We start from the raw sequence: 24,646 nt of genomic DNA, 5'->3' as shown, positions 1-24,646 counted from the left end.
TAGCAGCAGCTACAGAGGCTCTCTGAAACACCCAGCTTAGAATTCAGGAATGGTGCTGAGTAAGGAATCATAAGCAAGAGTAGATATTCCCCCGGTGATCCAAGAACGAACTGGGCTGAGAGAAACCAACTGGGAATGCAATCCTGGTGCTATAACAGGAACAGATAAAGTTTCCACGTGGAAGCTGGAGCCCGCACCATTGGAAGCCGTGATTTGGGTTTCCCGCCGTGCCGCGGCTGCGTCTGCATCGGCTCGGCAGGGAGAGAGATGTGTGGAAGCTCTGAGAGCAGGATGGGCGAGGAACCTTGCATCCACCTCCAGTGAGTGAGGGAAAATTGGGACTCTTCCACGGTCTAGGAGACTCCAACAGAGGACATTCTGGGACCGGGCAGACTTGCAGGAACAGGGCGCTGCAGTGACTTCAGTCACCAATCCGCCTCTCAAGTGGGATTGGTGAGCAGTGCCTAGCTCACGTGACACTGCTGGCTGAGACCCAGTAGGCTAGCACAGCCCAGGTCCCAGCTCCTGAAGGTGACCTGGAGGGGTGGGCCCCGCATAGGCTGTCTGGTCTGTAACTCCCTGGTGCGCTGCGGTGGGCGGGAACACCTAGCTGGTGCAATTCAATCAGATTGTGGCTGACAGGGAAGGAAGTTGGGCCTCCTATATACGCTTGCATATATAAGGAACAAAGAATATGGGAAGAGGCAGCAACAAGAAAGGGTCCTCGGCCCCTACTCCTGAGAAAGAGGCAATAGCAGACACAGCACCAATAGACATAAAGTGCTATCTCGAGAGCCTCATAGACAAGTTCAGGAATGAAGTTATTAATAACCTGAAGCTAGACATAAGCAGAATAGTTAGAGAAATGCTAAGCACCACCCAAGAAAAAACAGATGGTGGAATGGAAGAACAGAAAAAGAGGGGAGAATTGTTTAATGGAGAAAATAGAGAAAGCATAGAATACATGAAGCAGGTTCAAAGAGAATACCAGGAAACTAAAAAGTCTATTGAAAACTGGCATAACAGCTTGAAAGAAACTAAGGACAGATTACCTGAACTGGAGGGCAGATTTGTAATATGGGAGAATGAAATGAAAAACTTCTTTAAAATAACAAAGAAACAAACAGCAATAATACAAAGACTAGAAGATGATAAGAGGGTCTATAACTTAAGAATTAAGAACATAAAAGAAGAAGTAGGGACACAAACAAATGAACTACAAAAGCTACTCACAGAAATAATCCAGGAGAATTTTCCTAATTTAGCAAAAGGTAAAGATACTCAGTTGTATGAGGCATACAGGACCCCAGCCACCTACAACCCAAACAGAGCAACACCCAGGCATATAATAATTAAAATTCCAGAAATCCAATACAAGAACAGAATATTAAAAGCCGTCAGAGACAAGAAACAGATCACTTACAAGGGAACACGCATCAGAATTACAGCAGACTTCTCGGCACAAACCATCAAATCACAAAGAGCGTGGGGGGAAATAATTCAAGCTTTGAAAGATAATAATCTCTAGCCAAGATTGATATATCCTGCACAACTATCCCTGGAAATTGATGGAAAAACAAGGTGCTTCCAGGATAAAGAGGAACTAGGGGAATATGCAACCACCAATTCAACTCTACAGAGAATACTGAAAGATATTCTGAAAAAGAAAAGTACAAAGAATCCTGAAGTAGTGGCAGAGAGGCCACAATGAATGGAACAGAAAACAAAATGAAGAAGACAAACTGACAACTAATAACAGAAAAAGAGCTCAACAGAAATGAGGCAGAGAAGATTGGATGATAGGAACAGCTATTTTGGAGAAAATGACATCTTAATAGGTAATACTGATTTAGTATCATCTTGTTTTGAAGTCTCATCAAGCTTTTGTTCTTCTGTCTCCATTGGTCTAAACAGGTGGTATCTCATTGGATTTTATTATATATGATAGTATAAGCAAAACCTTTTATATACAAGGAGATTATACAGAAACTATTGTTTATTTTCTGTTAGTTGATTCTAAATACCCTGTAATACTGTCATTCTCTTAAATGGTTTACATTGTTTTGATATATTTGATTCTACAGCATATGAAGTTATACTCAAAGATTTCAAGGAAAGAGACAATATGGTAACTACTTTTATGTCGGGATTATCTTGTGGTGAAACACTATTTTGCTTAAATGGTTATGTTTTGATCTGTGCTGATGTGCTGTTATGCCCTCTTTTATCTCAATCTCCATTTTATTATTTACTTTTTATTCTTTTATTAAGGGAAAAATAAATTTTAAAATAGCAGGATATATTATAGTAACCCACTTTGACTTTCCATTATCTTGATTTAAAGCCCTGTATTGCTCTCACCATCTTGTTTTGACTGATGTTCCTCTATTCTGTTTTGCTTGATGGTACCAGGTTCGCTTAGGCAACAGCTGTGAAGATAGTGGGATTCATTATGATGCCCATTCTGGTTGACTATTATCTACTTTTGAAGACTTATAATGTCTCCAATGTTTTGGTTTTGTTGGTTTTGTTCTTTACTGTTTTGTTCAATTTTATTATAACTAATGATATAGGCAATTCTATTAGAGATAGTGGGAGGCCTTACGGTAACCATTGTTGATCACCTAGTATTATGCTTTTACATTATCTATTACATCCACCCTTTTGATTTGACTGACTGTTCTGTTATGCCACCTTTGGTTCTACTCTCTTCCAGAAAAGTAATAAGAACTGTGGGAGCAACAAAACCCAAAATGTGTAATTGTCATTGTACAAAAGAGAGGAAAAGAAAGTGCTCTAAATGATATAACTGCATGTATATTTAAGTGTATTAGATAGATAATGATATTTCTGAGTTTTGTTGGATCATTGAACAGAACTGTTTGCAGTCTCACTTTTGGAATGTCCACTTTATAAGCTTTAATTTTGTAACTTGAACAATTGTTTCTGAGATGACAAAATGTAATCCATTAACTAGTGATTTCCTACTGTTTATTTTTTTCTGTAAATCTGTATAACTTGTACCCTTTCTCTGCTTTTTTTCTTTTTCTCCTTAAATAAAATTTAAAAAAAAGGCCTGAGGCTCATAAATAATACTATAGAAATTTGCCAAAGAACAAGAGTGTAAGCTAAATAGGCAGCAACTTCTTATCTCTAATAAATTGAAGAGGTAGGAACTTGCAACAGACTCAAAATTCAAAAGCCAGCTACACCTGGAAGACATCTTTGAGAAGTAGTCATTTCCTAAAGGTTCTTGATACTAGCAATAAAGACACATACCATAAACAATTTACAAGCATGAATGCAGAAATTAAACTAAAAAATAGAAAATAAGAAGATAGAATAGTGAAGTGCAACCCCAGACTTCAAGATTTCCAATGACTGTCACAGTGGATAATTAGGTTTAACAATTCAAAAACACACATCTGAATTCTCTGAAGTGGTAAGTGGAAGTAACAAAAAAGATGGATGAAGAGTTTGAAAAAAAATCAAATTAGAAATCATTTCTCAGACAGCTATAGACATGATGACTATAATGCAACATGTTTAGTGAATCTAGAGTATAAACAGATTTTAAAAAATAAGGGCTTAGAAGAATGAAGAAACCATGAAAGTGTAACACAGAAAATAAATGGAAGCCCTGAGACAGATTAAAATAGACATCCAAGAGATTTCCAATTCTGTTGAAAGTATGCACAACATAACAAAACAATGTGAAGACAAAAATATCAGATCTAGAAGAAAGGTTTGACATTAACAATCATGAAAAGAAAGACTTCTCAAAAATAGGAAAGGCCTACAAAATTAATCCAACACCTGCTAGATGGTGAGAAGAATAATAAAAAATGGTTGATCAGAATCAATGAAAAAGCAATAAATAGCTCAAATGGAGTGAAATACATATTCAGAAAAGTAATGGCAGAAAACTTCCTAAGCATGGAGATAACAGATAAATCAGACAATAGAACTCCAATTAGCCATAATCAAAATAAAGCATATAATAGTAAAGAATCCAGAACTTGAAGACAAGAACAGAGTACAAAAGGCTGTTAGAGACAGCAAACAAATCACTTATAAAGTCCATCAAAATCACAGCAGAATTCTCAACAGAAACCTTTAAGTCAAGGACAGCTAGGGCTAAAGTACTTCAAGCACTTAAAAAAATAGCCACCAAATAACCACCAAAACAGATTGATATATTCTTCAAAACTATCTTTTAAAATTGATGGAGAAATAAGATATATGCATGACACAGAACACCTGAAGAAATTCATGACCAGCAAACTGCACTCCAAAATATTCTGAGGGATATTATAGAAAGATGATGAAAAACACAGCACCATAAAACTTACAAGAATAATCCCTCAGTTGAGATGAGCAATTCAATAGAGGAGAAAGAAAGAGAACTAATAGGAAAATAAGATGACAACAATAAGTCAGTACATATCAATTATAATCATTAATGTAAATGGTCTCTATTCACAGATCAAAAGAAACAGACTGGCAAAAAGTCAACAAAAAAGATCCAACAATATGCTGCTTTCAAGGAACACATTTAGCTCAAAGAGAAATGCAGATTCTAGAAGTTGAATGATAGAAAATAACACTTCACATGACAGGAACATGGAAAAAGCAGGAATAACTGTTCTATTTGCATGCAAAGTGGACTTCATGCCAAAACTATTCAAGAGTGACAAAAATGTACACTACATCCTTGTTAAGGAAACATTACAGGAGGAAGAGAGACAACAATCATAATTATACATACATCAAATACAAGCATGCACAACTATATAAAATAAATATTAATAGACACTAAAAATCAAACATATAAGAAGAGAACTCAGTATCCCTCTGTCACATATATAACAACTAGACAAAAAAAATCAGAACTGAATGAAATTTTTGAAAATAAGAAACTTTGATAGATGTCTACACTGTGTTCCAATCCAGAGTATCAGAATATGTATTCTTCTCATTTACACATGTAACATTTTTGAAAATAGGTCACATACTACCTCATAGAACATGCTTAAGTGAATGCAAAGGAATTCACATTATCCCATACATATTATCAGGCCATAGTTCAGTGAAGCTAGAGATAAATGGCAAAAAAATGACATAAACACAAGGAAATTACACAACACCCTTCTGGACATTCCATGAGTCACAGATGAAACTAAAGAAATCAGACAATGTCTACAATTAAACAATCATGCCAGTACTATATACTACAACCTCTGTGATGCAATGAAGGCAGTCACATGAGAGAAATTAATAGCAGTGAATTCTCACGTTAGAAAAACATAATGATCTTAAATCAACAACCTAATATTGAACCTCAAACTTGTAGGGAAAAAAAAGAGCAAGCCTAATACATGGGTGGAAATTATAAAGATCAGAGCAAAAAATAATGCAAGGGAGACTAAGAAAAAGTACAAATAACAGAGCCAAGAACAAAAAACTATATGAACTACTCAATAGATGAAGAAAACTTTTGACAGAGTCCATTACCCATTCATGATAAAAACACTACCAAAAATTTCAATAGATGTTCTTTCCTTAACACAGTCCTGAAAATTTTAGCCATAGAAATTACATAAAAGGAAGAAATAAAGGGAATAATAATAGGAAAAGAAGTTAAATCATTATTTGAGGATGACATTATGGTCTATGTATAAGATGACAAAAACACCACTAAAAGCCTACTAAATCTAATAAACTTCACTACTATAGCTTGATACAAAGTCAACACACAAAAATCAAAAGCACATGAATAAAAAGTAAAAACTCATTAGAGAAATGGTACCTTTTGTAATAGCATCCAAAAAGATGAAACATCTTGGAATCAATATAAGAAAGAATGTAAAAGATCTCTACATTAAAAACAGTGCTATGAAAAAGGAGACTGAAGAATCATAACTCAATACAATAAAAAGCAACCTATAATAGATACATAGAAAACAATATACTGAACAAGTAAAAAAAAAAGAAAGCATTTTCTCTATGCTCAAGAGCAAACAAAAGATGTCTATTCTCTTTTTTTTTTATTTAAGAAGAAAAGAAAAAAAAAGTGAAAGGGTACAAGTTATACAGATTTACAGAAGAAAAAAAATGAACAGTAGGAAATCACTAGTTAATGGATTACATATTGCCATCTTAAAAATAATTGTTCAAGTCACAAAATTAAAGCTTGTAGAGTGGACATTCCAACAATGATACTGCAAACAGTTCTTTTCAATGATCCAATAAAACTCTGTGATATCATTTTCTATCTTATACACTTAAATATACATGCAGTTATATAGTTTAGAGCACTTTCTTTTCCTCTCTTTTGTACAATGACTATTACACATTTTGGGTTTCATTGCTCCCACGGTTCTTATTGCTTTTTTGGAAGAGAGTAAAACCAAATGAGACATAACAGGACAGAATCGGTCAAGTCAGAAGGGTGGACATAATAGATAATATAAAAACATAATACAAGGTGATCATCAATGGTTATCATAATGCCTCCCACTATCTCTAATAGAATTGCCTATATCATTAGTTATAATACAATTGAACAAAATAGTGAAGAACAAAACCGACAAAACCAAAACATTGGAGACATTGTAGGTCTTCAAAAGTAGATAAAAGTCAACGAGAATGGGTGTTATAATGAATCTCATTATCTTCTCAGCTGATGCCTAAACTTTTGAACCTGATACTATCCATCAAAACAGAATAGGGGAACATCAGTCAAAAACAAGATGGTGAAAGTAATACAGGGCTTCAAATAGAGATAATAGAAAGTCAAAGTGGGTTACTATATTATATCCTGCTATTTTTTCCCTTTAAACGGGTAAAAATAAAAAAGTAAATAATGGAGTGGAGATTGAGAAAAAAGAGGGCATAACAGCAAAACAGCGCAGATCAAAACATAACCATTTAAGCAGAATAGTGTTTCACCACCAGATAATTCCGACCTAAAAGTAGTTACCATATTGACTCTTTCCTTGAAGTCCTTGAGTACAACTTCATATACTGTAGCATTAAGTATATCAAAACAATGTAAAACCATTTAAGAGAATGACAGCATTACAGAGTATTTAGAATTGACTAACAGGAAATGAACAATGGTTTCTGTATAATCTCCTTGTCTTTAAAAGGTTTTTGCTTATACTATCATACATAATAAAATCCAATAAGATACAACCTGTTTAGACCATTGGAGACAGAAGAACAAAAGCTAGATGAGACTTCAAAACAAGATGATACTAAATCAGTATTACCTATTAAGATGTCATTTTCTCTAAAATAGCTGTTCCTATCATCCAATCTTCTCTGTCTCATTTCTGTTGAGCTCTTTTTCTGTCAGTAGCTGTCAGTTTGTCTTCTTCATTTTGTTCTCTGCTCCATTTGTTGTGGCCTCCCCGCCACCATTTCTGGGTTCTTTGTATTTTTCTTTTTTTAGAATATCCTGCAATACTTTCTGTAGGGTTGAATTGGTGGTTGCAAATTCCCCCAGTTCCTCTTTATCCTGAAAGCACCTTGATTTTCCATCAATTTCCAGGGACAGTTGTGCAGGATATCTCAATCTTGGCTGGAGATTATTATCTTTCAAAGCTTGATTATTTCCCCCCATGCTCTTTGTGATTTGATGGTTTGTGCAGAGAAATCTGCTGTAATTCTGATGGGTGTTCCCTTGTAAGTGGTCTGTTTCTTGTCTCTGACGGCTTTTAATATTCTGTTCTTGTATTGAATTTCTGGAATTTTTATTATTATATGCCTGGGTGTTTCTCTGTTAGGGTTGTAGGTAGCTGGGGTCCTGTATGCCTCGTACATCTGAGTATCTTTACCTTTTGCTAAATTAGGAAAATTCTCCTGGATTATTTCTGTGAGTAGCTTTTGTAGTTCACTTGTTTGTGTCCCTACTTCTTCTTTTATGTTCTTAATCCTTAAGTTATGGCTCCTCTTATCATCTTCTTGTCTTTGTATTATTGCTGTTTGTTTCTTTGTTATTTTAAAGAAGTTTTTCATTTCATTCTCCCATATTACAAGTCTCCCATATTACAAGCCCTCCAGCTCAGATAGTCTGTCCTTAGTTTCTTTCAAGCTGTTATGCCAGTCTTGGATAGACTTCTTAATTTCTTGATAGTCCCTTTGAACCTGCTTCACGTACTCTATGCTTTCTCTATTTTCTCCATTAAACAATTCTCCCCTCTTTTTCTGTTCTTCCATTCCACCATCTGTTTTTTCCTGGGTGGTGCTTAGCATTTCTCTAACTATTCTGCATACTTCTAGCTTCAGGTCGTTGATAACTTCATTCCTGAATTGGTCTATGAGGCTCTCTATATGGCACTTAATGTCTATTGGTGCGGTGTCCGCTATTGCCTGTTTCTCAGAATTGGGGGCCGAGGAGCCTTTCTTGTTGCTTCCCTTCCCCATTTTCTCCGTTCCTTATAAAATGCAAGCTTTCATAGGAGGCCCAGCTTCCCTGTCTGTCAGCCACAGCCTGATCAAATTGTGCTGGCTAGGTGTTCCCGCCCACTGCTGTGCACCAGGGAGTTATGGACTAGGCAGCCTATGCGGGAGTCAGTCACCCCTCCGGGCCACCGTCAGGCTCTGGGATCTGGGTTAGGCCAGCCTACCAAGTCCACCCGCAGTGTCACGCAGGCCAGGCACTTTTCACCAATCCCGTCCGAGAGGGGAATGTGTGTCTGGAGTCGCCACCGCACCCTGCTCTTACAGGACTGCCCGAGCCCAGAAAGTCCTCCGCTGGAGTCAAACTGTGGTGGATTGTCAGTTTCTCTCACTCACCTCGCCACCAGTCAGTGTATGCCTCCTTGTCTATCCTGTTTTCGACTAAGATGTCTATTCTCAATTACCTTATTCAGTATAGTGATAGAAATTTTAGCCAGTGCAGTGAAGAAAAAAAAAAAAGATTAAAAGGAATGCAACTAGCAAAGAGGGAAGTAAGATCATCTGGTTTTGAATGATATGATTCTATATATTAACCTTAAAAACTCCACCAAGACTGTGAGAATTGATAAATTCAACAAAGTAGCAACAAACAAAAATTATAATCAAAGCTGTCAGGCTCCACTCTCAGTAACTGATAGAATTAAACAAAAAATCATCAAAAATGAACCAATAGATATAATTGCTGTTTACAAAACACTTTGTTCAAAATATTAGAACATTTTTTTCCTTTAGAAGTACACATGTGCCAAATTAAACAATATCCTAGAGCATGGTATGAGTCTCAATTAATTTAATTCACTCAGCTCTGTAGCAAAATATTTAGAGTAGTTTTTTTAAAAACAATGCCTAAAGATATCTTAATAATTTGATGTCTGGTTTTTAACTGCCAAGACGTAAATGTAATCATAGAACGTAATGAAATACATCAGTCTTTTTCACCAAGATTACCTGCCTATCTAGACAAACTTAACTGCAGTAGGGAACTACATCCTAGGATGGTTTGTTTTTTGTGGTCATATATCACCCTGTTCAGCATATCATATCTCTCAGTGAAAATAAAATTTAAATTGTATCTAATTATGTATCTATATTTATATATCAAGATTTGCAAAGAATATTTGTTCTTATTTTCAAATAAACAATAATTTTTAGAATTTCCCTAACTGCTTTTAAACAGTACTGGTGATTTGGGTCTAAGGCCTCATGCATACTATGGAAGTATTTTACCATCAAGTTTAATCCCTGGTGCATTTCTATGTTAAGATGGGGTTTCACTAAACTGCCTAGTCTTGCTTTGAACTTGCAGACTGCCTGCCTCGACCTCCCAGAATGCTGGGATCACAGGTGTATAACATCCACACCCAGAATAATTTATCTAATTTTTAATACTGTGCTGATTTATATGAAATATTACTTGTCTTTCTGTTCTGATTTTTGAATATGTAACATTTTACATCACTCTTAACAAAGACACTCCCAAGTGGCATCCACAATAGTTCTTTCCATGATTCTTGATTTGTTCAGAACAAAAATAAGTAAATTTCACCCAGGAGACCATTTCAGCTGGTGAGTAAAAGTCAAGCTAAGGAACAACACTTCCACTGATCATCTCCAGCTAACACTAACGTCATTGCATGTACCTATGAGAAAATAAGATTAAAGCAGAATCTCAGAGAAAAAAAACTGTGTTTAGTAAGTCATCTCATCTGTCCCATTCTCTTCCTCAGTATAATCCTTAAAATATTTCTGCATATCAGCTTGAAGAATGGATACTATGCTTACAATTAAAAAGAACTTCATTAATTTTAAGAAAATAATTTATGGGTTTTATCCTGCTCTCCAGGTTCTACTGTGATTTCTCTATTCTCAACAACAGAACACATGTGACGAAAATGCATAGCTTCAGAGATGCTCTCATATCAGCTCAAACAGATCACATTTGTCTGCCTGCTAATTGATATGAAGAGTTTCCAGTTATCTTTGTTTAAATGGCCTCTGCTTTTTAACAGAATACTGATGTTTTTCTATCAGAATATACAGTATGTAAGGTAATTTAGCATAGAGATAAAAATTAAAAAGGCTATAAATCTAAGAAAAGTGAAGTATATTAGTGTAGAAATAGGATTAAAACTCACAATCTGAGAGCAAAGGGAATCATCTCACGCTACTGGAATAAACTTGTGTGTTTCACTGGGATATGTCTCAGGCAGTCTATTAAATTATCTAAGAACAAATATATGCTTGCAAAAATACAAATATTGAGACTTTCACAGAGTTTAGTGCTTTTACAGAAAACATTATGGAAGAACATTATATTAAGAATGGAATGAGTATGTTGTTGTTGTGTGTTCATACCTGTAAAAGATCAATTCATCTCCTTTCTAAAACTCTTCATTATCATTAGCCCAAACCCAAGCTAACAGCTTTTTAATATTATTGCTTTATGATAATTTAGCATCAATAGTAACCATTCATTTAAAAACTTATGAGTGAGAGATAATAACTCCAAAGATGTTTTAATAGAATTTTATATTGCCAATTAGTCTTCTAAAATATTAGTAATTTCCTGGGCAAGAGAAATGAAAGGTTTGTTATGAAAGAGTTGTAATGTTACTGAAGAGTATTGCAACTCTACATCCTACAATTCCAGAAAAGGTGCATGTTAACTTGGAGAAAGTGGAAGCCATGGATATTTTAAAGAAACACAATTGTATATATTTTTGCTTACACTGAACTTCAGACTTCAAATGAGAAATAAAATCTTTGAAAATAGCTTTGAAGGCACTATTGCTTTGAAATCCACCAGGTAGGATGTAAACAGTAAATAGTATTTATTAACATACTGAATATTACAAGAACAATTTTAGAATTTTCTGTATATTTTATATTATATCATGTTTATTAAATTGAATGTGTTCTTTTTACAAAAAAGTGAATGAATAATTTTGATGCATATACATAAAGACAAGTAAAGAAGTCAAATTTCAATAAAGTCTGACTCAAAAATCTATGCAAATTTTCCTAACAGATACAGAATTGGTTTTTGGAAACTTTGTGTCAGCAGACAATTAAGTTTTGCAAAATGACAGACTATTCAGATCTATTGAATGGAATGTCAATGCTCTTTCCTCGGATTTAGGTAAATATTTTTTGCAGAAGTTATATTTATATGCAAAATATGACCCTATTATCACATATTTTCTATTCCACAGAGAAGGTGTCTGTTATCTAATTTCTTTTCAAGAATATTCTTTTTTTTTCCATCTTTAGTCTGTGCTTTAAGAAAGGGAGGGTAATATAGTGCTCATGCTAAAGGTATCAGTTTTTATTGACTTATTCTCTTGGCCCCATCTTGGCAATTGCAAGGAACAAAATAAGATGAGTCACACAACTAGAAACAATACCAATGAAGAATGAATGAAGGAGGAAAGAAAATGGGCAAATGCTTTCAGCCTCCAGTTTTATAAGTATCGTACACTTAAATAAACATAAATCAATATTACTTTATTTGCAAGTAAATAATTAGTTTTTGCTGAAGATTTAACTTATCTTTACTCAGAACTAGCAAATATGCAATTTGCTTATACATTTGGTATAATTTATTCTCAACTGAAAAATAATGTATAAATGATAAATAATGATGCTTGATAGATAATATTTATAATTTTCATGGTCTTCAGGCTGTAATAATTCAGTTTATTGACAGTATTTATTAATATACTACTTTCTACTGATAAAGTTTACATTATATGTAACTTTCTTTTGTTGTTTTTTGTGGTACTGGGGATTCAATCCAGAGCTTTTATGTTGAAATACATCTTTAGCCCTTTTTTTCACTTTTCATTTTTGAACAGGCTCATTACATTGCCCTGGCTGGGTTCAAACTTTCTAACTTTTTGCCTTAGCCTTCCAGACTGCTGGAATTATAGGCATGTGTCAGCACATTCAACTACCTGGAATTATCAGAATCCATCAAGTTTGAATGTAATTCTGAGTTGTCATCACTTACATTAATTCATTTCTTTATAATTCATTTCTTTACATTTATTCATTTCTTGTTGCATTAGCAGTTTTTGTCTGATCTACTTTACTAAATAAGTTCTATTATATTATAAATTTTAATTGGTGGTTAATTATGTACTTGGTTTCTATCCAAATCATTGCACAAAGTATTAATTATTTGCTCTTCTTATAGAGCTTATCTCATAAATAAAAGTTGTCCCAACATTTATTTTAGAGAGATAAAATTTTACAATTAGTTTTTCTGTTGTAAGAAAAAAAGATATGATTTTGCATAATATTTATATTATTTCTGTAGCTTTTACATGTTTAAAAATTAAAAAGGTTTTTTTAAGCTAAAATGCTATAAAAGTGACAATGGAAATTTTTAGTGGTAAAAGAGGCAAATATTTGATAATTTTTTAAGATTCTAATATGAAAAATTATTTTTTATGTCATGACTCCCCAGTCACACACATGTACAAGGCAGGAAAACAAATATAAGTACTCTACATGATTCAAAAATGAATTATTTCCATAGGAATACTTCTTGAGGAAAACCTTCTATCTCCTCCAGAAAACTTATCAGTGGCTTTAGATTGGCCTGCCTGAAATGATTTAGTCTCCAAAGATACCTGTGTTATTCTGATTCAGATTTTTTTCTCTTAGAGGTTTTTCTAAGCAATAAAATTGTCTTGTCCAAGGAGACCTGAACTTCCTAATAAAATAAAATTTTGATTTTATATTGTCCTACAGAAAAGAGTTCATCAAAGCTTATTATATAGAGTACAAAGAAATGGCATTGTATCACTTGTCTTATATTTCATGATAATCCTTTCTAAACTCTCCTTCTTGGAAAGTTCATTTTAGTTAAGGTTCTCTTTGAATAGTAATACTATTTATATTTGACTGTGCTCTCTTTGTGTTTATACTTTGTAGTTTTAGATATTAATATGAAATTTCAATATGGACATATAATTCTAAAATTCTCTTTTTCCTTTTCATTAATTGATAATTTATCCTTTCTAGGTTATTTCCAGATACACTGAATAAAATGGATGAAGGAAATCAGTCTGCAGTATCAGAATTTGTACTTTTGGGAATGTGCCACTCACAGAATACACAAGTCTTTCTGTTCGTGATATTTTTGATGCTATACATAATCATTGTATCTGGAAATGCTGTCATCATGATATTAATTGTCACTGACTCCCATCTACATTCCCCCATGTACTTCTTTTTGGCCAACTTATCTTTTGTTGATATGTGGCTTTCCTCAGTGACAACTCCTAGGATGATCACAGATTTTCTCAGAGATAACAAGACTATTTCCTTTGAAGGTTGCATGTGTCAGATTTTCTTTGCCCACTGCATTGCAGCAGGCGAGATGGTGCTGCTAGTGGTCATGGCCTATGACCGCTATGTGGCCATCTGCAAACCACTGCATTACTCTACCATCATGAGCTGGGGAAAGTGCACTGAGCTGGTGTTAACTTCCTGGAATATTGGTCTTGTGCATGCCTTGAGTCATCTGGTTGTGATTGTGAAACTACCTTTCTGTGGGCCCAGGGAAATAGACAGCTTCTTCTGTGACATACCACTGGTTATCAAGCTGGTCTGCATGGAATCTTACAATCTGGACATTTTAATGAATGTTGATTGTGGTTTTGTGGGTGTAACCTTCTTTGCTCTATTGCTGATCTCCTACACATACATTCTTCTCACTGTCCGCCAAAGCTCTAAAACAGGTGCTTCCAAGGCACTGTCCACCTGCACTGCCCACATCACAGTGGTGGTGATCTTCTTTGTGCCCTGCATCTTCATCTATGTGTGCCCACTAAACATCACATGGCTAGACAAATTTCTTGCTGTGTTTTATTCTGTTTTTACTCCTCTCTTAAATCCAGCCGTATATACACTGAGAAATAAAGAGATGAGAAATGCTATGAAAAGATTAAGGAACATTTACATGAGTTTCCAGGAAAATACTTAAGGCCCAGAAACATAACTATGGTACTTCAAACTGATAATACATTGACCTTATAAAATATGTACAAATTTAGGAAATTTAATTTATATCTACTATTTATATACTACACGGTACTATTCCAGTCTCCCAATACAGATATAGGTTTAATATAGTCCTAGAAGTTTAAAATTTACTAATGATTGAGAACATTGTAAATATTTTCCTAAAACCCAAGCATGAATGACCCTTTGTCATGGGGAAATTAATCAGCCAGTCTTTCGATGACTTAAATAATTTAAGGAAGATCATAAATTTGTTCAACAAACTCCTACATTCATTCCCAGGGTTAACATTTTAACAAACTTTTCTTGACTGCATGTTCATTCCATTTAAAATGTTTATTCTGTATCTTCACATTTTTCTGATCAAGCTTTTAACTTACCTTTCTCAAAAAGTAGCTTTATTATTTTTGCCTTGTCCTAGCTTTCTGTGAAACTGCTGACAAAAAAGAGAGAGAGAGAATGAAAAGAAAAATAAATGTAATAAATTACATAAGAAATGACAGTGGACTTTGTGTCTGGTTTCATGAACTCAAAATAATAACAGAATATTTGGAGCTAATGCTATTTTTCCAAGACAAGTCAGACTCAATGATTAATATTTAGTCTTTAAATTTTTATTTATTATTCATGTAAAGTCCTAAAATAAAATGTTCCAGAGGGTAGGGATCATGACTTAGCTGCTTCGTTTCTAGAAATTGTAGTACTTAATGCAGTTAATGATACATAAAAAGAACTCACAAATATATTTTAAGAATCAATACAGGTAAGCTGTTCTATTAAAATCCTTGTAACATTTATTGGAAAAAGGTTATATAAATATGTTTTTCTGAAATTAAAATTTTTTAAAAATATAAAAATATAATTATTCTCCCAAATTACAAATTATATACCTTGAAATTCAGTATAAGAACTATAAAAGTTCTAAAAGAAAAGGGAACATTTGGAGTATTTATTTCTCTTAATAAAGGAAAACCCTACAGCAAAATTATAAAATAAAATGAATGTCTGCTATAGATCATGTTATATGTATTATTGCCTTAATTATTATTTCAAACTGTATCAAAAGAAGACTAGAAGGTATACATTAAATTTGATTAAGGTAACACAGGTTTATATTTTCTTCAATTAAAGGGCTCAAAAAAACAAAGTAAACATAATATTTCAAACATATACTAAAAAAAATTAATAAAAAAGGAAAAGGATCAAGAGACAGGTGGGTGGAAAAGTATCCATAGGTATGAGACTGAAATTTGATCCCTAACTTTTACCTTGTATAAAAATTAACTAATAGTGAATCAAAGATTTAAGACCTTCAATTGTGAAACAGAGAATAACACAGAGGAAATTCTTGGAAACACTGAAAAAGAAAAGGATATTTTTTAATCTTTTTATTTAAAAAAGCAAAACAGAAACAAAGGACAGACATGATATAGAATCTCAAAAAAGAAAATAATGTAAGGAATTAACACAATATATTTCATATTGTTATTTCAGAACCAGTTGTTCAATTTGCAAAATCTAGACACAAAAGTGATTAATCAAACAATGACAGCACAAACTTCTTTTTGATGAACTCCGAGATTAGTACTATAGATATCTATCAAGCATACATATACATACACATATTATATATGTTTACCAAAGTATATATAATCTTTTCCTTTCTGCCTTTTTCCTTTCCCTTATCCCTGTAGTTCTGTCCTTTTGAGTCCTTTCTTTCCCTTTCATTATTACTATATCTATTGTATATTTTGAATCTTACTATTTTTTCAGATTTTTATTTTTATACTAGGGAGACTATGATATTTATAAATGTAAGTTTGATTTATTTCACTCATTAATATGGTCTCAAGTTGCCTCCATTTATCTATAAAATCCTCAAAATTATCCTTTTTATAGCTGAGTAATGTTCCCTTATATAAAATTATCAAAATTTTTTATCCATTTTGCAGTTGATATGCCTTTAGTTGATATGCCTTCTAAGTTTTAGCTATTATAAATTGCACTGTTATTCACATGAGCACACCTATATTGCTGTGCCATGACATTTTCAGCTTTTCTGGGAAAATACCCAAAAGGGGAATAGAAGAATTAAATAGGACTTCTCATCCTATCTTTTTTTTTTTTGAGGACTCTTCACACTGATTTCCACAGTGGTTGCATCAATCTACACTTCCACCAGCAGTGCAGAAGTGTTCCTTTTTCCCCACAGCCCTCGCAACATTTGGTATTGGTTGATTTCTTGATAGCAGCCAAACTTTCTGGAGTGAGATAGAATCTCATTATTGTTTTAATTTGCATTTCTCAAATGACCAGTGGTATTGAGCATGTCCTCATGTATTTATTTACCATTTGTATTTCTTCATATGAGAAGTGCTTGTTCATTTCAGATGCCCATTTTTGCATGAGGTCTATGAATTTGGGAGGTCCTGATGTTCTTCAATGCTTCATATGTTCTAGATATTAGCCCTTTGTCTGAGGGACAGCTAGCTAAAATTCTTTTTCCATTCTGGTGTTTTCATTTTACTCTGTTGGAAATTTCTTTTGAATAACAAAAACTTTTTAATAAGAAGTGATCCCAGTTGTTGATTCTGGGAAGTACTTCCTGTGCAGTTTGCATTTTGTTCATGAACTCTTTGCCCACCCCTATGTCTTCAAGATTTCTACCTACCTTGTCTACCAGTAGATTTACTGTTTCTGTTTTAATATTTAGATCTTTGATCCATTTTGACTTTAGTGTACAGCGATAAACATGGGTCTAGTTTCAGTCTTCAGCATGTGGAAAGCTAATTTTTCCAGCACCATTTATTAAACAGGCTATCTTTTTTCCAATAAACATGTCTAGCCCCTTTGTCAAAGATAAGATGGCTAAGTATCTTTTTAGTGTGTTTGCGTCATCTAATCTGTTCCATTGATCCTCAGGTCTATTTTTTTGCCAGTACCATGCTGATTTTATCACTGTAGCTTGTAATAGAATTTCAAGTCAGGGATTGTGATGCCTCCTTCCTTGGCTTTGTTGCCCAAGATTGCCTTTACTATTCTAGGTCTCTTCTGTTTTCAAATGAATTTTAAGAATGTTTTCTCTAGATATGTAAAGTATGTTACTGGCATTTTGATTAGAATGCATTAAATCTGTATAACATTTTCACATTGTTGATTCTTCCTAACCAAGATGTAGGGATAACTTTCCATTTTCTGACAGCCTTTTCAATTTTCTTTTTTAGAGTACCATAATTTTCAGCATATGTCTTTTACATCCTTTGTTAGGTTGATTCCTAAGTATTTTATCAATTTGGATGCTTTTGTGAAAGGCGATGTTTCCATAATTTCTCTCTCAATGAGTATGTTGTTTGTGTACTGGAATGCTATTGATTTTTGAGTATTGACTTTGTATCCAGCTGCACTGCTTAATTTGCTTATTAACTCTAATAGTCTTTTGATAGAATTTTTGGTATCTTCTATGTAGAGTATCATGTCACCTGAAATAGTGGTAATTTAATTTCTCCCTTTCCCATTCTTATTCATCCTATTTTTCTCTCTTGTCTGATTGCTTTGGATAATGTTTCCAGAACTATACTGAATAGGAGAGATGATAGTAGACCTCCTTATCTGTTCCTGATTTTAGAGTGAAAGCTTTCAATTTTTGTCCATTTAGTAAGATGCTGGTTATTGGTTTGTCATAGATGGCTTTTATCCAATTGAGGTAAATATCATCTATTCCAAGGTTCTATAGGGCTTTTATCATGAACAAATGTTGGACTTTATCAAAAGCTTTTCCTGCCTCTATTGAGATGATCATGTGATTTTTGTCTTTGGCTTTGTTGATGTGGTATATTACAATTATTTATCTGTGTGTGTTAAATCATCCCTGCATTCCTGGGATAAATCCTGCTTGGTCAAAATGTATAATCTTCTTAATAACTTGCTATATTTTATTTGCTAGTGTTTTATTGAGAAATTTTACATCGATTGGCCTACAGTTTACCCTTTTGGTTTTAGTATCAGTTTACCCTTCTCTGGTTTTAGTATCAGAGTATCCAGAAATGAGTTAGGAAAAACTGCTTCCCTCCCAATTTTTTGAAATGTTTGAGGAGTATTTGCATTAAATCTTCTCTAAATTTCTTATAGAATTCAGCCATGAATTCATCAGGAACTAGGCTTTTCTTTGTTGGTAAGCTTTCAATCAAGTTTTCTATTTCAGTAGCTGATATTGAGTTATTTGAGATGGTTATATCTTATAGAATCAGTTTTGGTAACTCATATGTTTCTAGAAATCTGTACACTCCCTCTGTGTTTTCCACTTTATGTGAGTAAAGATTTTCGAACTAGGTATTCGTGACTTTCTGAATTTCCATAGGATCTGTAGTAAATTCACCCTTTTTCATTTTTTATTGCATGAATTTCAGTTTTTCCTTTCTTTTTCTTGATAAGGTTGGCTAGAATTATCAATTTTATTCATTCTCTCAAAGAACCAGCTCTTTCACTCATTAATTCTATATTATTATTTTATTTTAGACTTAACTGCATTAATTTCTGCTCTGATCTTTCCTCTCTTCTATGAGCTTTGGGCTTGACTTGCTCTTCTTTTTCTAGAAGCTGGAGATGGAGCATTAGGTTCTTTATTTGTGCTGGTTCTGTTTTCCTGATGTGACAATTAATTATGGTATATTTTCCTCTTAGGACTACTTTCATTGTGTCCCACAGGTTTTGGTGTGTTGTGTCTGCATTTTCATTGAATTTTAAGTATTGTTTAATTTCTTCTTTAATTTCTCTTGTAACCCATTGTTGTTCAAGAGATTATTTAATTTCCATGTATTTATGTAGGTTTTACAGTTTCTTTTGCCATTAATTTCCAATTTTAGTGCATTATGGTCAGATCATTTGCGTGGGACAATGTCAATCCTTTTGCATTTAGTTAAGAATGCTCTATGGGCTAATATGTGGTCTATTTTAGAGACTGTCCTCTGTCCAGCTGAAAACAATGTGTGGAACACTCTGTAAACATCTACTAAGTCCATTGGTTCACAGGTTTAATTCAGGTCTGTTATTTCTTTGCCAACTTTTTGTGTAGTTGATTTATCTCTTTGTGACAACGAGGTATTAGGGTCTCCTACTAAAATTGTGTTACTATATATTTGGTTTTTCATGTATATTTGTCTTATATAATTGAGTGCATATATATTTATGGTGCACATTATATTTAAGATTGTTAGCCCTTCCTCTTGAATTATTCCCTTAACAAGTATGTAGTGACCTTCTTTATCTCTTTTGATAAATTTTGATTTGAAATTCACGTATTCTGCAAACAGAATAGCTATCCCTGCTTTTTTCTGGGTTCCTGTTGCATGGGATACTGTTTTGCATCCTTTGACTTTTTTTTTTTTTTTTGGTGCCAGGTTGAACTTGTAATCTTGCATTTGCCAGGCAAGTGCTTATGTCACTGAGCTAAATCCCCAGCCCCACCCTTTGACTTTTAGTCTACAAGTTTCCTTTTGAGTCAGATGTGTTTCCTGTATATAGCATATTGTTGGATGCTGTTTCTTGATCCATTCTGTCAATCTATTTCATTTTATAGGAGAATTGAGGTCATTTACATTGATGGATATAACTCATATGTACTGGCTCAACCTTGTCATGTTATTTTCCTGCTGTTGGTTTCCTGATTTTCCCCTTGTCTAATTGCTTGCCTTGTCTCGTGGTTTTTTCTGTTGTTGTTCTGGAAATTGTAGTCATTTTTATCTGTGTGTAGTATGTCTTATAGTACTCTTTCTAGGGTTGGTTTAGTGGATATGAATTTCTTCAGTTGTTCTTTGCCATGGAAATATCTTATTTATCCATTTATTTTCAAAGATAGTTTTGCAAGGCACATCAATCTGGGTGGAATGTTTTCTTTAAGGGTGTGAAACACTTCACCCCAAGCTTGTCTCGATTTGAAGGTGTATGCTGAGAAGTCTGCCAGGATTCTTTTTTTTTTTTTTTTTGTCTTTTTGTTTTTATTGGTATCGGGGGTCTGCCAGGATTCTAATAGGCTTTCCGTAATAGATGAGTTGTGTCTTTTCTCTGACAGCTTTTAGTATTCTGCTTTTATGCTGAATTTCTGAGATATTAATTATTATATGTCTGGATATAGATGTATTTTAGTTATGATTGTTTGTCATTCTATGTGCTTCACTAGTCTGTACATCTGATTCTTTTTGCATGTTTGGGAAATTTTCTGCTATTACTTCTGCAACTAGTATACCAATGTTATTTGCATTGACTCCTGCATCTTCATTGATGCCTATTAATCTTATATTGCTTATCTTTGCATCATCTTGAAGCTGTTTGTCATTTCTGATTATTCTTGTTATTTTTAGAAGTTTTTCCTTTCATGATCTCTAGCTGCAATCTTGTCCTTGAGATCCAGAATCCTATCCTCAGCTTCATTCAGTTTCACCAGCTTTCAATAGAATTTTTTTTATTTCCTAGATATCTCTTTCAATTGTTTCATGCATTATACTTCTTTTCTATATTGTTTATTCAAGGTTTCTATCATCTTCCCATGCTCCTGTACTTTTCAAACCTTCTCTTCTCTAGCTGTGCTGAGCAACTCCTTTATTAAGATTGTCATTTCTTTCTTTACATGAAAGATTATATCTAATCTGATTTCCTCTATAGCCTCATGGTATTTGTTGCTTTATTTCACTTTCTACCTTTTCAGAAATTTCAGCTGTCTGACTTCTAATGTTCTCTATTTCAATAGCTCCTATACTTGTTCCTGATATACTGGATGATTGAGATTGAATTTTGCTTTTTTTGTTTTATCATTTTCACCTCTTGGAGTAATATTTTGGACTTTTGAACCCCACTAGTCTCACCTGTCCATCATGTAGGTCTTAGGATCCTACTGTGTGATTGATGTTTGTCCAATTGCTGAATCTCACTATAAAAGGGAGCAGCTGGTCACCTAAATTCTTCCTGAAGGGCCTATTGGATGAGTTCTATATTCTTCCTAGATTTTGCATGTTTGGTAAATTTTCTGCTATTTCTTCTGCAAATAGTACACAAATATTGTTGTGTCTTTTCTCTAACAGCTTTTAGTATTCTGCTTTTATGTTGAATTTCTGAGATCTTAATTATTATATGTCTGGGTGTAGATGTATTTTAATTATGATTGTTTGGTATTCTATGTGCCAATTAGCCTAGCAGCATTGTTGTGAATCAGTCCTTAGTTCCTATTGTTACTACAGCTTCAGGTTACTCCAGGCCCCCAGATCTACCTGGCTTTAGTGCACACCTCAGCTGGGACCCTACTGTGCCACAAGGTGTCTCATAGGCCCCTTTAATTACTTTTGGGTTGGAATGGCCCTTTTGGCACTCTCCTCAACCTACCTGGTGTTATCTTTTGGGGGGAAAGCCTCTTGGCAGATTCACCAGATTCACCAAAATTCTACAGCAAGAGTGCACTGCTGCTCCAGTTTACCCACTGAGATTCTCTATTTGAGGAGAAAATACATCACACTTTTCCAAGCCCACTGAGGTCCTCTGCATGTGTGAGGGGTTGCTGAGGCTCCTACCAGCCTACCAAGGTTCTGCAGGTGGTGGAACAGGCTGCTAGTTGTCAGTGGGCAGCTGTGGTTTTTTGGGTGGGTGGGGGCATGACCAGCTATCCCACTAACACCTACATCCATGAAGTGAGGTGGGGTGAGTCTTACAGCCTCACCAACCCCTAGGTTGTGGAGCAAGAGTGGGTGAGGCCAACATTCCCACTTACCCCTAGGAACTTGGAGCAAGGAAAAGGGGGAAGACTAAAGTTCCAGCTGAGCCATAGGTCCATGGAGAGAAGAGGAGGGGTGAGACCAATGTTCCTGATGACTTGTAGGTCTGTGTAGTGAGGAGTAGGGTGAGGCCGATGATCCATTGACCCTTACATCTGTGCAGTGAGGATGAAGGCCAAGAAAAAGATAGGCTTTTTTGGTTTATTTTATTCCATTTTTTAAAAGATTAAGATAAAAGAGGACATAAAAAAAGAGATCAGGACAATTTAAGCAACAGAGTGTTTCACCACAAGACAACCTGACATAACAGTAGCTACCATAGTGTCTCTTTCCTTGATATATTTGAGTATATCTTCACGCACTATCGTATCAAACATAACAAGACAGTATAAAACCATTCAATAGAATGAAAGCGTTACAGGGTATTCAAAATCAACTAGCATAAATAAACAATGGTTACTATATTATATCCCTGTTCATAAAAAATTTTGTTTATACTATCACATATAATAAAATTCAAAAAATACAACATGATAAAACCAATGGAGACAGAAGAACAAAAGCTTGGTAGGAATTCAAAACAAGGTGATATTAAATCAGCACTAGCTATTATAATTTCTTGTTTTCTTCAAAATAGCTGTTCATATCATCACAGACAATAAAACCAAACAACCCAGAATAAAACCATTCCTATTAAAGAATGAAAACTTTATACGGATTCAAAGCAACATAATGGAAAATCATGATTACCACATACTTTCATGTATTCTTACCATTGCTTACACTAGGGAAACTATACGGTATTTATACATGTGAGTTTGATGTATTTCTCTTATGAGTATGGACTCAAGCCACATCATTTATCTATAAATATCGCAATTTAATCATTCTTTATAGATGAGTAGTACTCCATTGTAAAAATACTACGTCTATTTTACCCATTCTTGAGCTGATGAAACACTTAGGTTGTTTCCAAGATCTGGCTATTACAAATTGTGCTGCTATAAACATGGGTTCACATATATCACTGTGATATGATGTTTTCTGGGACTATGCCTAGAAATGGAATAGCTGAAAGAAATGGGGCCTCCAATCCCAAGTTTCTGAGAAATTTCCAGACTGATCTCCACAATGGTTGCACCAAACTACACTCCCACCAACAGTGCAGGAGAGTTCCTTTTTCCCCACAGTCTCTCCAGCAATTCTTGTTGGTAGTTTTCTTGATCCTGGCCATACTTTCAGGACTGAGATGGAATCTCAGTGTGGTTTTAATTTGCATTTCTCTAATGAGTAATAATGATGAACATTTTTTCTTGTATTTATTTGCCATTTGTATTTCTTTATCTGAGAAGTGTGTATTCATCTCAGATGCCCATTTTTGGATTGGATCTTTAAATTTTGGGTCTGATTCTTTTAAATTCTTTATATGATTTAGACAGAAGACCTTTGTCTGAGGGACAGTTCACTAAGACTTCTTCCCAGTATGTGGGTTTTCTTTTCACTATGCTGGAGATTTCTTTTGATATGCTGAAACATTTTAATAAGATGTGATATCAGTTATTAATTCAAGGAAGTATTTCCCGTGTGATTTGATTCCTGTTCATGAATTCTCTGCCTATCCCTATGTCTTCAAGGTTTTTACACAATTTTCTTTCCAATAGATTTAGTGTTTCTGTTTTAATATTCAGATCTTTGATGCATTTAGATTTTAATTTAGTACACAGTGATAGGCATGGGCCCAGTTTTAATTTTTGGCATACGGAGAGCCAGTTTTTGCAACACCATTTATTAAAGAGACTGTTGTTCTTCCAGTGAACATGTTTGGCTCCTTTATCAAGCATAAGGTTGTTGAGTGTGTTTGCAGTTGTGGTTGTATCTTCTAATCTACTCCATTGATCTTCAGCTCTGTTTTTATTCCAACACCATATTGATATTACTACAGAACTTTGTAGTATAACTACAAAGATTGTGATACCTCTACAGAGATTGTGATACCTCCTGCCTTGCCTTTGTGGCTAGGAACTGACTTTGCTATTCTAGGTCTCTTCTGGTTCCAGATGAAATTTAGGATTGACTTCTCTAGATCTAAGAGTTATTTTGCTGGTATTTTTATTGGAATTGCATTAAATCTGTATAACAGTTTTGGGATAATGGCCATTTTCACAATATTTATTCTTTCTATCCATGACCAAGGGATGTCTTTCCAATTTCTGAGATAATCTTCAATTTATTTTTTAGTATAATTTTCCCTATAGGGAAATATTGAGGTAAAGACAATCTATCCCAACTTTCTGTAAGATTCTTATCATGAATGAATGTTGGACCTTATCAAAAGCTTTTTCTGCATCTATAGAAATGATCATGTGCTTCTTACTTTTGGCTTTATTGATATG

General features: G+C 34.1%; 1 protein-coding gene across 1 annotated transcript; it reads left to right on the top strand.

Annotated features, from left to right (window-relative positions):
• Positions 1 to 13,516: 13,516 nt before the first annotated feature.
• On the top strand, positions 13,517 to 14,458 carry LOC100721548 (olfactory receptor 4K14-like). Its single transcript, XM_013158576.2, has one exon. The coding sequence runs from the start codon at positions 13,520 to 13,522 to the stop codon at positions 14,456 to 14,458; it is 939 nt and encodes a 312-aa protein (XP_013014030.1). The 5' UTR covers positions 13,517 to 13,519.
• The last annotated feature ends 10,188 nt before the right edge of the window (positions 14,459 to 24,646 follow it).

The sequence above is a fragment of the Cavia porcellus genome, unplaced genomic scaffold (genome assembly GCF_034190915.1).
Source record: "Cavia porcellus strain 051 isolate PalLab524CR breed Dunkin Hartley unplaced genomic scaffold, mCavPor4.1 scaffold_6, whole genome shotgun sequence".
Lineage (NCBI taxonomy): Eukaryota > Metazoa > Chordata > Mammalia > Rodentia > Caviidae > Cavia > Cavia porcellus.
Note: the sequence above shows the minus strand (reverse complement) of the source record. Positions and strands in the feature narration are given on the sequence as shown.

Coding starts and splice junctions, on each gene's coding strand:
- LOC100721548 (XM_013158576.2), top strand. CDS start 13,520: ATGGATGAAGGAAATCAGTCTGCAGTATCAGAATTTGTACTTTTGGGA.